The sequence below is a fragment of the Uranotaenia lowii genome, chromosome 2 (genome assembly GCF_029784155.1).
Source record: "Uranotaenia lowii strain MFRU-FL chromosome 2, ASM2978415v1, whole genome shotgun sequence".
NCBI classification, from domain to species: domain Eukaryota; kingdom Metazoa; phylum Arthropoda; class Insecta; order Diptera; family Culicidae; genus Uranotaenia; species Uranotaenia lowii.
The window spans coordinates 350844373-350858441 of NC_073692.1; the positions used below are offsets into that span (position 1 = coordinate 350844373).

General features: G+C 32.4%; 1 protein-coding gene across 32 annotated transcripts in view; it reads left to right on the forward strand.

Annotated features, from left to right (window-relative positions):
* LOC129741722 (sodium channel protein para) overlaps positions 1-14069 on the forward strand; it is a 344044-nt gene that overhangs the window by 46110 nt on the left and 283865 nt on the right. For 27 of the 32 annotated variants that reach the window (XM_055733497.1, XM_055733471.1, XM_055733484.1 and 24 more), the window contains exon 8: positions 6349-6369. The exons of the other annotated variants lie outside the window; for them this stretch is intronic. In XM_055733497.1, coding sequence (XP_055589472.1) covers positions 6349-6369 — 21 coding nt within the window. The remainder of the gene's footprint in view (positions 1-6348; positions 6370-14069) is intronic. 32 annotated transcript variants of the gene reach the window in all.

Sequence of the window (14069 nt, forward strand, 5' to 3'; positions counted from 1 at the left end):
TCAAGCAAGTTGACGGCGTCGGTTCAAAGCATTTTATGTATGATTCGAAAAATTGTGTGTATTTGGATTGCTTGTTGGGCGATTTGTCAGTGTTGAAAACAAATAAAATTCGGATTATAAAAATACTACCAATTGCGGAGTTACAATATTGTAAAGGAATTTTTATATAGATAATTATGAAAGGCATTTTTTTTGCGCGTAGTCGATATTGTCCTTCAAGTCCCTAGCGAATTCTTTTCGGTCGTGACAGTTGATGTTACGTTCGGAAAAGTCCCGGTCCCGAACTATCCTGGACTAATCTTCAAAAACGGAAACGATGATCGTTGTATAATTTTTTTTTTCAGCCACGACCATAACGAAACTTGTGTTTTTTGGCGTCGTCTTAAGATATTTTTTGATGTAAACATTATTCCGTCACAGTCAAAAAAATCACGACGGGCTGAAGGCGACTATGATTTTTCCGACGCTCCATTTGACTGGTTACTCATTTGAAGGCGTCTGTTATGAATGCGACTGCTTTAACTTTTTCACAGTCACAGTTTTATGACTGATGATGGTGAATTTTGTACGCTCTGCGTAAAACCAATCATATTTAAAATGGAAAACTTTAGTCAATTAATTTATTTACATGGTTTCTCTTACAAAACATCCAAAAACTGTCGAAATCTAGGTATTTTACCCTAATATGTTGTTTTTGTGCAGAAGAAAGACAACCTGCCAAATTTGGCGATATAATTTAAAGTTAAGATTCATTTTGAATGTAAATCTTTTGAAAACAGAACATGTTTTGGGAAGGTGCGCTCAAAATTTAAAGTTGACGAATTTCTTCATTGGACGCTATTTTAAAAAACCACTTGAATGACCGGTACAAAAAAAAATGCACATGTAAATATTACATTATTCGGCAGATTCACTGAAAATGTCTTTCAGTTCCATCGATGCATTCAAAAGTTACTCGCAATTCAAAAGTTACTCGCAAGCTGGTTCTCCAATTTATAGAATTTGTTACACATGGTATTCACAATCCCGAATCCGAATCCTCCATCAATACTTGAGCCATCAGTGTAGAACCTGTAGCCTGGTTCGTTTTGACTGTATTTATTACTAAATTGGCCGGGTTTGACTAATTATTTAATGTCTTCTGAGATATAATTAATTTAATTTCTCATAGAAATGCCAAGAAACCGTGCTCTCTTTCCGAAGCTATGGTATTGGTATGATCATTATTATCGAATGGTGTTATGTTTAATGTAAAAAATCGGTCATAAACTCTCATAAACCTTGATCGTTATTTGTAGCCAAACAATTTTTTAAAGCTGTCTATAATTTGGATATTTTTAAATTTTGGACGGATCAGAAACCTTAGAGAAAGCTCTAGAAATCGACATTTCAGGGAAAGTACTCCTGCTAATATCTCCAAACTTTTAACCTGCTTTGAAGGCATACTTCCAAGTGATATTCAAATGCATCTGTATTGAATCCTCTCCAACTTTACCTAAGTGCGTTTTAGCAGCATCCTTAAAGCAAAAACTACCATATTCTATAACTGATAACACAGTGGTTTTGAACAAAGTATATTGCATATCTTTTGATCCAATTATTGAAACAACAGCATCATCAGCTAGTTGCAAAAACTTACACGACTCTTTGACACAATCGTCGATGTTACTGATGTAGATATTGTAGAGAAAAGGGCTAAGGCATGAACCCTGTGGAACACCCATATATTTTAATGTTCTATAGTTAAAGTTCATACACTTTTCAGAATGTTAATTAAATAGGAAGTTGTTAAGACTTGGAGAAAGACCACATCTATTCAGCTCTCAGAAAGAACAGATATTGCAACTTTTTCAAAAGCGCCTTTAATATCCAAGAAAACCGCAGCCATTTCTGTTTTGCTTTCGAATGCTATCTCTGCCTCTGTTGTCAATAAACTGAGGCAATCTAGAGTAAGGTTACCAGAATTTTTTCAGCACGCACCCGGGCCGGACAAATCCTGGCTATTTTTCCAAAAACGTGGCAAAATCCGGGCAATTGATTTTAAAATGTCAACCAAAAATCCAGGCAATATCCGGGCAAATTTGGTCGAATTCCAGCAATTACAAATCAAGAAAAAAAATCTTGAAAAAAAATGTTTTCTCTTCAGCAATTTTTTATCGTATCTAAGACTTTCAAAAAACTTGTCACGAATATTTTAATAAAACTTGCTTAAAAACTTTCGTTTTGGACGCGTAAATTGAAATTTTTACTACACAATTTGTTTGTTTTGGCAAATGAAGTGAATAAATTCGGGCAAAATCCGGGCTTTTTTCAATGAAATCCGGGCTACCGGACCGGGCCGAACTTAAAACTAAACTAAATTTTGAGCCATCTAGTCCAGGAGAGCTATTATTGCACGAGAACAAAGCTAGCAGGAATTCAATAATTGAAAACTTTGGATATCTTAGATATTTGAATAATTTTTTATAAACTAAGTATTTAACACTAAACATACCGCCAATTTGTATTTAACTGTTTATACTGCAAGGGGTCAAATGACTCTCTCAAATGAAACTCTTGTTTCTCAACCGATTTTTACAAAATTTTTAGTTTTGGAAAGCTTGTAATGTAATTCAAATATGTTTTTTTTTTTGACAATATTCAGCTACAATCATTAATTCCAAAGTTATTTAAAGACGATTTCTTTTTTTTTTTTAAAAAAAACATACTTCGGCAAGAAGGCTGTAAGTCATATTAAGTGCTTAAAGTGAAATGAAACTATACGTTACACATATGGATTTTTTTTATTATTATGATCGAGGCCACAAAAAGTGTAAAAAAGTGATGTAAGAACTAACATGCATTACAACCGCCAAAGCTGTTTCAGTCACAGTATAAAATTTATGAAAAGTGATTTGGAAGTTGACGTAATTTGTGACATTTTGGCATCCTTAGATTTATAAAACACGAAACACGTAATATTTGACGACTTTTCAAAGGTAGCTATTTTCCGATTTTTTTATCAATTTGCATTTTTTGAGACTATTCTAACACCTAAATTCGACTTTGCACTGGATTTTGAGAATGTTAACGTAAGATTTAGGCAATAAAACTATATGCACATGAAAGGGAAGATTTATTGCGATAACACGCGTTAACATACTCCAAATCCAGTGCAAAGTCGAATTTCGTTCCTAGAATTGTCTCAGAAAATGCATATATTGATAAAAAGTTTAAAAGACAGCTACCTTCGAATAGTCGTCAAAATTCTTTGTTTCGTGTTATGAAATTTTAAAATGCCAAAATATCGCCAATTCATTCAACTTTCCAATTCATTTTTAAAAAATTTTCTACTGTAACTGGAACAGCTTTGGCGGTTGATTAATTATAAAGTACTATTTTTTGACCATTTTTTGTGGCCATGATCTAAAGAAATTTTATCAAAATATTTCCATATGTGCACCATATAGTTTCCAACTTCAGCTTTGTCAGACACTAAGTGATTTTTTTTCGAGCACTGATTAACTGACTTTGAATAACTTTAAAATAAATGATTGTAGCTTAATGTTGTCCGAAAATCATATTTGAGTGATGTTACAAGCTTTCCGAAACTATAAATTTTGTAAAAATCGGTTGTGAAACAAGTGAATTTTAGCGAAAAACTGTTAGGGGTCATTAGACCTCTGGCGATATAAAATACGTGTACCACATACCATTTTTCGAAATCTACAAGCTTTGAAAAAAATATTGTAATTAAAAAATACGTGCATTTTTTAAATAAAAATAGCCATGAAGAAAAATTTGTGAGAAAACAATTACAATAGCATTTATAGTCATTTAAAGTTTAAAAAAAAAGTCATTTGACCTCCTCCGGTACGTTTAATGTTAAAGAACAGTTGCAAATATTGTGAGATAGATTATCGAAGGAGCCATTAAAGTTACCATCGATAAAATGTTGGAGGACTTTGAAATTAAGAAAACTGATGAGAAAGTATTTAGTGGACTGTTCAAAGGATTTTTGAAAAGAGTACCAAAGTTATTGTTTAATGTGCTTTCAAAGAAACTGTTTAAAAGATTGTTTAAAAAAAACTGTTGTTTAGACAATTGAAAACATTGTGAAAGAAACTATTTCAAAACTTTTATAACAACTGTAGAGGGGTCTGTAGAATGTAATATTACAAAAAAACGCTCGAGTTTACGAGAGACTATTTTTATCCTAGTAAAATTAAATAACGAAGCAGGACACTCACATTCCCTTTACAATTTGACACAATTATATCATCACTGTTTCGGCTCAAAATGGTTCTCACAAAACTCAATTTAATTCACTGCAAGCGAAAAGGAGTTCTTCGCAACAATTGGACCCATTCTCTAGTTAGTCAGTTAGTCTCTTGTGTTTGTGTCTTTCAATCCGTTTGAAAACCCAATGAGATTAGAACCAATTAATAAACTAAAATTCCTTGTCCCCGTCTCAAAAACAAACAATAAAACGAAAATGATTAGCTCAGAAGTATTCTTCATAGACTAGCATGAACCGCTTCCGCTTGATAGCTTAATATTGAATTTTAATGTTAATTATGTCTATATCTATGGTATAACTTACTCTTCTTCCTGTTCCCCATCCTCAAAACATGTAAAATAAGTTACTTCTACTGCTATATTTAGCCTATATTGTTAGAAGTTAGAAGTCCCAAGAGTACCAAACAAACTAGCAAACAAACAAACAATAAAACAGACAAACACATAAACAAAACACCACCCCTTCTTCAGAGAAGGCAAACGCAAAAGGTTCACTTCCGTACGGCCGACCAAACCCCATTCAGATATACGAATCATCATCATCATCCCCCCATTCTTGGGGAATCGTTTCGCATCCACATTTTTCCCGTCTCATGTTTCATATTCTTTGGCCTATAATTTGCGATACCGTCCCTAATTTTGGCTCTCCGGCCAATATACCGACATTCATTTCGACCGACACACACATCATTTCAATCTTTTATCATCATCTTGGTTTGCAGCAGCAAAATAAGCAACAAATCATAGCTTGGGAGTTCTTGAGAATAATCCTCGTAAGGGTGAAGGAAGTACGGACCGGAAATGCTCACTCCTAAAGTAGGATTCATCTATTTTGAAATATTTTAAAATAGAAAAACTGACTCAAATCAGCCTTTTTCACAGTCTAGCGAGCAAGTTTTGCCGCTGCTTTTGGAGGAAAAACAAACAAAATGAATGCCCCAAAAATTTCTGGTTTTGTTTTGAGATTGAAGCTTTGATAAGAGCTCTGTTGCATACCTTTTTTTGGTTATGTTTTGAATATCAACATAAAACTTCTCGTAGTATAGTTTCAAGAGTATCAGTTGTATCCGTTAAGTGCTTCCGAGTTTTGTTTACTTGAAATTTTTCATGTTTTTATTTGATTTTTTTCGGAAACCGAACTCAGAAGACTCTTGGAATCTGTTCCCACAATTGTTAAAAACTTGTAAGGCCATTTGAAACAAATTTCTTTCAACTGCTGCATGTTTATCGAATATGCATGAGAACACTCCTGCAAGTTAACTTCCTGGTTCCTTCCTACATGAAAACCAGCTTAAAATCACCCAAACCTATTTAATATTAAAAGATTGCACGCTTCTTACTGAAATACTTGAGAAAAAATCATCACATCGTTTTCTCTTATTCTCTGCTTCTCCGTTTCATTTCGCAATCGTTTGTTCATGAAATTATCTGACTCATCTGCCAATTCGCGGCCCATCTTTTGTGGCTTCGCTGCCGATTCAAATCCATCGAATCGTACCATCATCCAACGCAAAACAATCCGGGCTGTGATAAAACACAAACCCGCGGGCTCCCACCTACAATACATACATTCTCACACTCATCCCAACCCACCCACTCAATCCCACACGTCCTGCGGACGCTGGAACCAAACATTCAAAATTAATTTCAAATACCCACATCTGGGTTTTGCGAAACAAACCCTCAAACATCAACAATCGGACGCAATCAACCGGCGAAAAAAAAAAACAATAATCATATGCGCTCACACACCCACTTTGGAGTGGTTCCGAAACGGAAAATTCCAAAATCAAACAAACGTAAACGATCTTTCGCACACAATCAAAACCCACACCCAAAATATCCAACTACACTGATTCAACCGAAAACCCGAATCCAAACCCACCTTCTCGTGGTTGAAAATATTTGAACGAAAAAAAAAAATCACACGCACCCACACCCCGCCTTCAATCGCGACCATCAAACATAACAACCACCACCCACCTACCCACACCAACAACTGCTCAATACAAACGTACACCACACACACACACACACATGAACAACAACAACAACAAAACCACGACGCAGGGAGTCGCGGTCTTTCCGAAGGTAGGTGTCTTGCATATGCCTTCCATGTTACTAATCTCTCTATCTGACATAAGATGAAAAAAAATGTTACCATAATCTTCCACTTTTGATCACATAGATACATACATACATCATCAACACCATCTCCCTACACCGAGGACACCATCATCTACCTACTATTTCGAGGGGGTCCAGTTGAAATTTTGGGTGGAAATTGGGAAGTTTAATTAAAGTTTGAAACGAGTGCGTCTACTGTAAAAGTAAGAGTGCGAAACTTTTCCGAATGGTGGCTCCAGAGAGTGAAATTCAAATTCAACCATTTCGAGCTTCCAATGTTAGATTTTAAATTTTAAAATTAAATTTGAAAGCAAAAAATTTGGTTTTTAGAACCATCATATTATCTAGATTTTACGCTTTCAATATTTCCACTAACTTGAGACTTAAAACTTAAACATTGCGCATCAACTACGAGATATCTCGTTTTTTGCTTGTTGCGAGTGTTCTTTACTTAGAAGTATAACTCAGATGTTATAAATTTCATAATGAAACTATATTTGTCAAAATTAAACATAAAAGTTTTGGTAACTCAAAGATGCTAAATTATATTTGTCAAAATTAAACATAAAAGTTTTGGTAACTCAAAGATGCTTAATTTGTAGCATGCAGTTCAGTAGATATAGATGACCGAATTACGGTGTTTCCCGGGTTAGATTTATTCGCCGTCCTTAATGTGTTAAGAGACAAGTAATTTTTAATAATTGTCTCCATATTCTTTTGAATCCTACTTAAATAGGTTTTTAAACAACAATTCAATGAAGTTCAGTTTTTAGGATTGTTTTTTTTTAATATATAAATCCTATGATTAATACTTCACAAAACTAGCACCTGAAGGTGGCAGAGAGTCCTTCAGATCAGATATAAGAATACAGAAGCATCTTCACCATTCCTAAACTGAAAAAACTGAAAAAAAGCCCGGCCCGAATACGCACGGGGAAAATTCTGGCAACCTTAATCAAATGGCTTTTGTAGAGCTTTTGTACGCAAATTTCGATACAACCATCGTGAGCTCCAATTTTTTTTAAGGTTGATCAATCCTACGACCGTTTTACTGAATCGATCTTGAAGACAGAACTTTTCCTGAAGGTCGAACAATCCTAGAGTGAATGTTTCTTTACTCGAATGGGAGTCAAAGCAAGGATTAGAATTCGAGAAACTTCAGACTACAAATCGAATTTTTGAAGCAAAATGAAAATTACAGACTTTTTTCAATTAATTTTTAGGTTGCACACTATAGTTTGAATTTGCATAAATATTTGATCTCGCAAACAGAGAATACCGTAATCCGGGGTAATATTGATAACTTTTTTCAATATATTTCGATTATTTTTTTCTGTTAAGGGAAATGTGACATGTTTTAAATTTTAAAACCAGTACTGGACTCCTATGAACGTAAACATGGATGCAGAAATTTTTTGGACCTCTTGAAATTTGATTTAAAAATCGTTTTCGTCTCTGTTTAGAATTTGATGCTGTGGGGTAACATTGATCAGTCTCTATTCTGATGGTTTTAACTAGTTTTCTTGATCATAAAGGATACGAAACACCTTCATAATATTTACAAATGCTAGTTTATCAATTTAACCTTGATTTTCAACGTTTTATTTTAAAAATATTTAATAACGAAAAAAGAACTATGATGCTGCCTACATTTAGGGGCAAAAATTATAATAACTCCTAAATAGTTTGAGCTTCAAAATAGAAATGGATTTGTACCTTCACACATTCCCCTAGGCCCTCCCACTATTTCAATTTTCATTTTTTCTTCAAAGTTAACGATTTGATAGGGTTTGATATCAAAAATTTATCAATAAATGACTATAAAAATAGCACTATAACTGTTCATTTACAAAGAAAAAAAGTTGTTCTTTCACATTAAACAACCCTTTTGCTTTTAAAAGCTTTTTGGAATCATCAGTTTGTTTGCGAGCGTTGAAAAAATAGATATTTAAAGATTTTGAAATTAGATTTTTTACAACAGAAAAAGATTTAAATTACAAACCAAATTTTGCCTATTTGATACTCAATTAATGGGCTTTCAAACGTAGAAAACAGTTTTCAAGAATTCAAACTATAGACTGAGTTATTGATGATAATGTGGAAAAGTTTATTGTTGGTCAAATTTACCCCGGTGATCAAAGTTACCCCGTTTTACGGTACTTAAAATTTTGATTGGTTTCTCTTAAATCGAATTATATTCTTTTTTGCACAATTTGCTGTATGAGTCTGTATGAGTTATCTAAATTTTGTACTCTTGTATTTTTTTTCGTTCGTGTGAAAAATCATGTAAACTTTTTTGAACTCTAGTGTATAATCTTCAAAGCCATTTCAAAATTGAAATTGAAACTGAAACCATAACTTGTTGGCGCTGCTTTTCAGTTGTTAAGTTGTTAGAATTATACTTCCAATTTGGAAACGAATTAAAAATTGGTTTGAAATGGCATTCTCTGAAGTTGGAAGACTTTGCGATATTTATCGCTGGAATACCTTGTTTTTTTTTGCTTTTAAATATAATTTCACTTCTAATTGAAAATGTTGTAATCGATATTGAAAATCCAAAATGCAACGGTCTGTTTACGTCTACCAATTTTTGAAAAAGTTGTTGATTGTTTTTAGATTCCGAAATTAAAAACTTCAATTTATATTAATGAATAAAAATGTTTATTTATACTTTTTGAAGCACTCTCCTTTAAAGAATATATTCAAAAAAAGTAAACTACAGACTTAAGATATAAGCTATCAAAATACCAATTCAAGATAGTTCAACTGCTATATTTTATTTTCAGTTCTGAATTTTAAGTTTGATCTCTTCATCTGAATGTTAAGTTTTCTGGAGCCACCATCCTAGCTATTGTCCTCAACTGGGAACTTAAACTAAATAATCGAAATTTTTAAAGCAAAATTTAAATCTAATGTTCAGTATTAGAAGTGAAAACTCAATTATGTAGAGTATAAAAGTTTTAAATTCCAATACACTGCATAAGGGGGGAATTTGGATCCAAAATCCCTAGAAACACGAGACCGTAAGTTTGAAAATCTGAAATGATTGCAATTTCATCATCAATTCTTGAACTGAAAGATTCTAAAACACTTAGATTAATTCTTAAAAGGTCATTTAAAAATGTTAAAAGATATAAAAAAAAATCAACTTTAACGTTATAAGAATGATGAATTTGTTGTTCGACCGGGAATAACTTTAAGGTTATGTATTGGCTTTTCGGTCTTACCAGGTCAATTATAACACTTTTTATATGTGCTTCATCCAACGTTTCGAATTATATTAATTCTTTATCAAGGAACTAAAATTAAATACAGAAGCATAAAACATATTTTCTCATAATTAATATTAACATTAATTACTTACTCGGACATTCGTGTTATTGTCCAAAGCAGATGCACTCCCGATCAGGAGGGATAAACAAAATTACCTATATCAAAATGAGATATTTTGATACTTATTTTTTTCTATCTAATTGAGTTATAATTCAGTACTCGTAGGATGTTAAAATATCTCAAATTATATTAAAAAATCTATACGATTATAGCTAAATTATATCAGTTTTTGATATGCTCCTATCAAGATTATATCTCATTTAGATTGCATAGTTTGATATTGGACAGAACAAATTATATCAAAATTATAACTTATCAAGATATGAGTGCTTCGAGAAAATTTTCTAGTGGAAGGTCAATAAACCACAATATTTGATAAAATCATGCCCCATTTTTGGTTTCCCAAAAATTTGGTTCAATTTATGAATCTGTTGAGCGAAACTCGTTAATGTAAGGTTTGAGGCGTTGACTTCGATGTCCGTGTTTCAGAAAAAGTTGTACGTATATCAAAATAAGATATAATCATTTTATTTTGGGACAATGCGAAAAAAATCTTGATCATTGAATTTGAGCTCAACCCCATTCAAGTTTGTCAATCAGAATGAAATATAATTCAGATTGGAGAAACTTAAAATCGAAAATTTGGAGTACTTAATTATAACTGAATCAGATGTAAATATCTTGGTGAGATACGATTGAGTTATTATTTTGATATGCTCTCCTGATCGGGCTTCCACAGCGTTTATCAATCGTCGGGATTCTGGCCCTAAATTTTGAATTTGAATTCTCATTTCATGTCGGAAGTGAGGAGGAAAGCTTGCGTGTGACTTACGTGCCCAATATTCTGGTATCGACCAGGGCGTCGGCGCCTACTCCGTCGTTTTGGAACACGTCCGTGGCAAAACTTCTATCACTCGACTCACTGTTTGTTTTTTAGGGAAGAATGACCCTGGCAGTTAAACTCCCTCGAAAAAAAAAAAAAAAAAAAAATCACTGTTTGAGTTTTCGTAGCGTTTTCTTTACCGCCAGAACCCGGCTTCCATGAGTGCTTGCGAGAGTTTGCGAGAGAGTAAAACACTCCGCCGTACGAGATTGCTCTCCCATCTGTGTCGCTACGGATGTTGACGTGTCGCTCCTGTATTTAATTTTAGTTCCATTATAAAGAATTTATATAATTCGAAACGTTGGATGAAGCACATATAAAAAGTGTTATAATTGAGCTGATAAGACCGAAAAGCCAATACATACCCTTAAGAATGGTAAAAAAATGTTCATTTATGTATTTTTTTTGAAGCACTCTTTTTACAAGAATTGTTGAAAACTAAGTAACAACGCAGGTTTAAATGGTGAAAAAGAGTTATCGTTTATTTTCATTTTTTGTCTAGTCGTTTTAACATAATCTAAAACACTAGCGATTTTCTTAGTTGATTTCAACTTCTCATGTTCCCTAACCGGGAAAGAACTCGTTTCTCAATGAATACTTTGATACTTCTACTTAGAATTACTAGCAACACTGTTGTGTTCCCACGATCCTAATTTGAGTATTCTAGCTTAACCGTGTGATGATGTAAACATTTGTACCGCCACCATCATCATCGCCATCCTATTGTTTGGCAATCATTAATTGAGGCGCTTGGGATCAGAGGGGTGCAAGTGCTCGATTTTTCATAAATTGTTCGAATTCGAACAGTCTTAATTCAATAGAAAAAGTGTTTAAAAAAGTTATAAAAAATTCGAAGTTGTAGTACATTTAAACATGAAGAATCGTTAGGTCTACTAACTAAAAATTGATGATTTTGGACGCACTTCTCTCATCCTGAGGGCCTCAATAGTGAATTGCCCAAAGCATGTGGCAAACCAAAACAAACATTGATTCGGTTCTCTAGAGTGCAGCAGATAACTTCTGCCGGAACGAGCCCGTTTCTATCAGAGGATCCGAATGAATTGTAAGTCTCAACCAAAGTTGCGAAAAATAATCCGTGTTTCTATCTATCTATTTCTATCAATTTCATTAAAAAGTCATGAAAAATTGGGTTTTTTATAAATTTAATTTGAGGAATATTAGTTAAAATTACCAATCTCACCATTTTTTTCCAGTTCAAAGTTAGAAATACTGACATAGAAAATTATGGCTTAAATGCGTACGCACTTTAAAAAATCATTGAAATCTGTGAATTTTTCTGAAATTCTGTGTTCTGTGACACAGATTCTGTAATGAAATTTGCTCTTAAATCTGTGAAATTAAAGATTTTTCTTTGATTTTGGTAACCTTGGTCTCAAGAAGAATGTTTCAAACAAGCAAAGTAAACAATATACTAAATTTGAAAGCTATCAAAAACCATTTCAAGTTAGTTCAACTGCTATGTTTCAATGTCAGTTCTGAATTCTAATTTTGCTCTCTTAATCTCAATTTAAAGCTCTCTGAAGCCACCTTCCTAGATATTGTCCTCAATTGGGAACTGAATCTAAATAATCGATAGCAAAATTTAAATCTAAAGTTTATTATCAAAAGTGGAAACTCGATTAGAGTCAGGGCCGTAGGAAGAACCGACTCATGGGGGTGTGAGGGTTTTGGTGACTGTTATTTATCTATGATTTTTTGTCCAACAATACACGAATAAAAACAATAAAACAAATTATGTTTGTAACTTAATGATTACTCATTTTTAAAAACTTTCACATTTAAAGTTTTCGTATTGAATCTTAACTTTGGAAATTGGCTCCAAACCTAAAAGGTGAGCTAAATTTTTATAATGAAACGTTCAGTGACAAAATATTGAATTCGCTTTCATCGATGGTTAAACTCTTTTGTTTGTTCTGAGTCTGGTAGATCTGAATTTTTTGATTTACGCATAGAATAAGATTTTTCTAGGAGAACCTTCAATTTGTTTAAAAAAAATCTTTTCCCTTCTCAAATCAAACAAGCTCAATCTCACAAACTCTGTTGAAAATTCAAAGATTCTAACCTTTGACGAGAATAAATCAAATTTAAAAAAAAGTAAGAAATAAATTTTGTTTGAAATTTGGCTTTGAAAAAACTGCAATATAAAAAATGTTTAATAATACACCAAGAAAAGTGTTGGTGCAGATTTTTTAGGCGAAGATCAGATCCATGTTTCTTTAATAGCACATATATTCCATAAAGAATAAATCCATAATGAAAATCTTGTTAATGATTTTTTTTTTTAATAAAATTTGTTTTTTTTTCCATAAAACAAGACTTAGATAATTTTACTTCGTGTACAATTCGTGTACAAACTGATTGCGATCAAAAATTTGAAATTTGGAATTTGAACTCACAATCGAATTTTTGAGTTATGATCTCTTGAATTCCTCAAGAATTTTATGTTAATTGTAATACTCATTTACAAGTTGATTCTTTTTCTATACGACTTCTGAAATGTACAAAAAATACGATTTTCGAATCTTAGTTCAAGATCAGAATTTTATAAGCCAAGTTTTTGAGCCCTCATTAATGAATTTATTATTAAAATTCGATAGTTTTAGTTTGATCTAAATTCATTATTTGAATTATTTATTTTCAATCTGTATTGTGAATTTGCATTAAAATTTAAATTCCAAATGATGATTCTGAATCTGCGTTTTAAATTTTGAATCGCCATTTTGAAGCTTTAAATTTTTGAATTTTGTATAAGAATTAATGCTTAAGAGCTCCGAATTCGAATTTAAAACCAGTTTTTTGCTGTTTTTCATATTCGGAAAACTATTTTAAAAATAGTGAAAATGCATATGATTTTCGAAAACATGATTCAAATTTGATAAGAATTTCAACCAGCAGATTTTCATTTCTAATTTTTTATGATTATTCGAACTGAAAATGAAAAACCTTAAACTGGATACTTTTAATTTATTTAATTAAATAATTTCAATAAGTGAGAAAATTTTGAAAAACTATGGGATGGGTTTTCGAGATATTGGCATTGGGTTTAGTCTAGGTTTTTACTCTTGAATAACCTTACTTTATTATAATCATATGATTATGAATTTAAATTTTTTAGTGTCAAGTAGAATACCTGGATTTTTTGGACCCTCATGAGGACTCAAAATGTTTAATTTTTCTAAAAACTGGTTAATACATTGAATTTGATAAAAATGTTTTCACGCTCGCAAACTTAGTGTAAAGGTGAAAAACAACAAAAAATATATTAAACCAAAAAAACTCAATAAAGAAACGCTATGAAAAGAATCTGATGTTCTATTTTGCAACAGGCAACACTCATCACTTAGAACTTTCTTTTCGTAAGCTGTTAATAGTAGCAAAATCGTCGGCAAAGAAATGACATATTTTGAAACAAAAGGATAGTCGATGA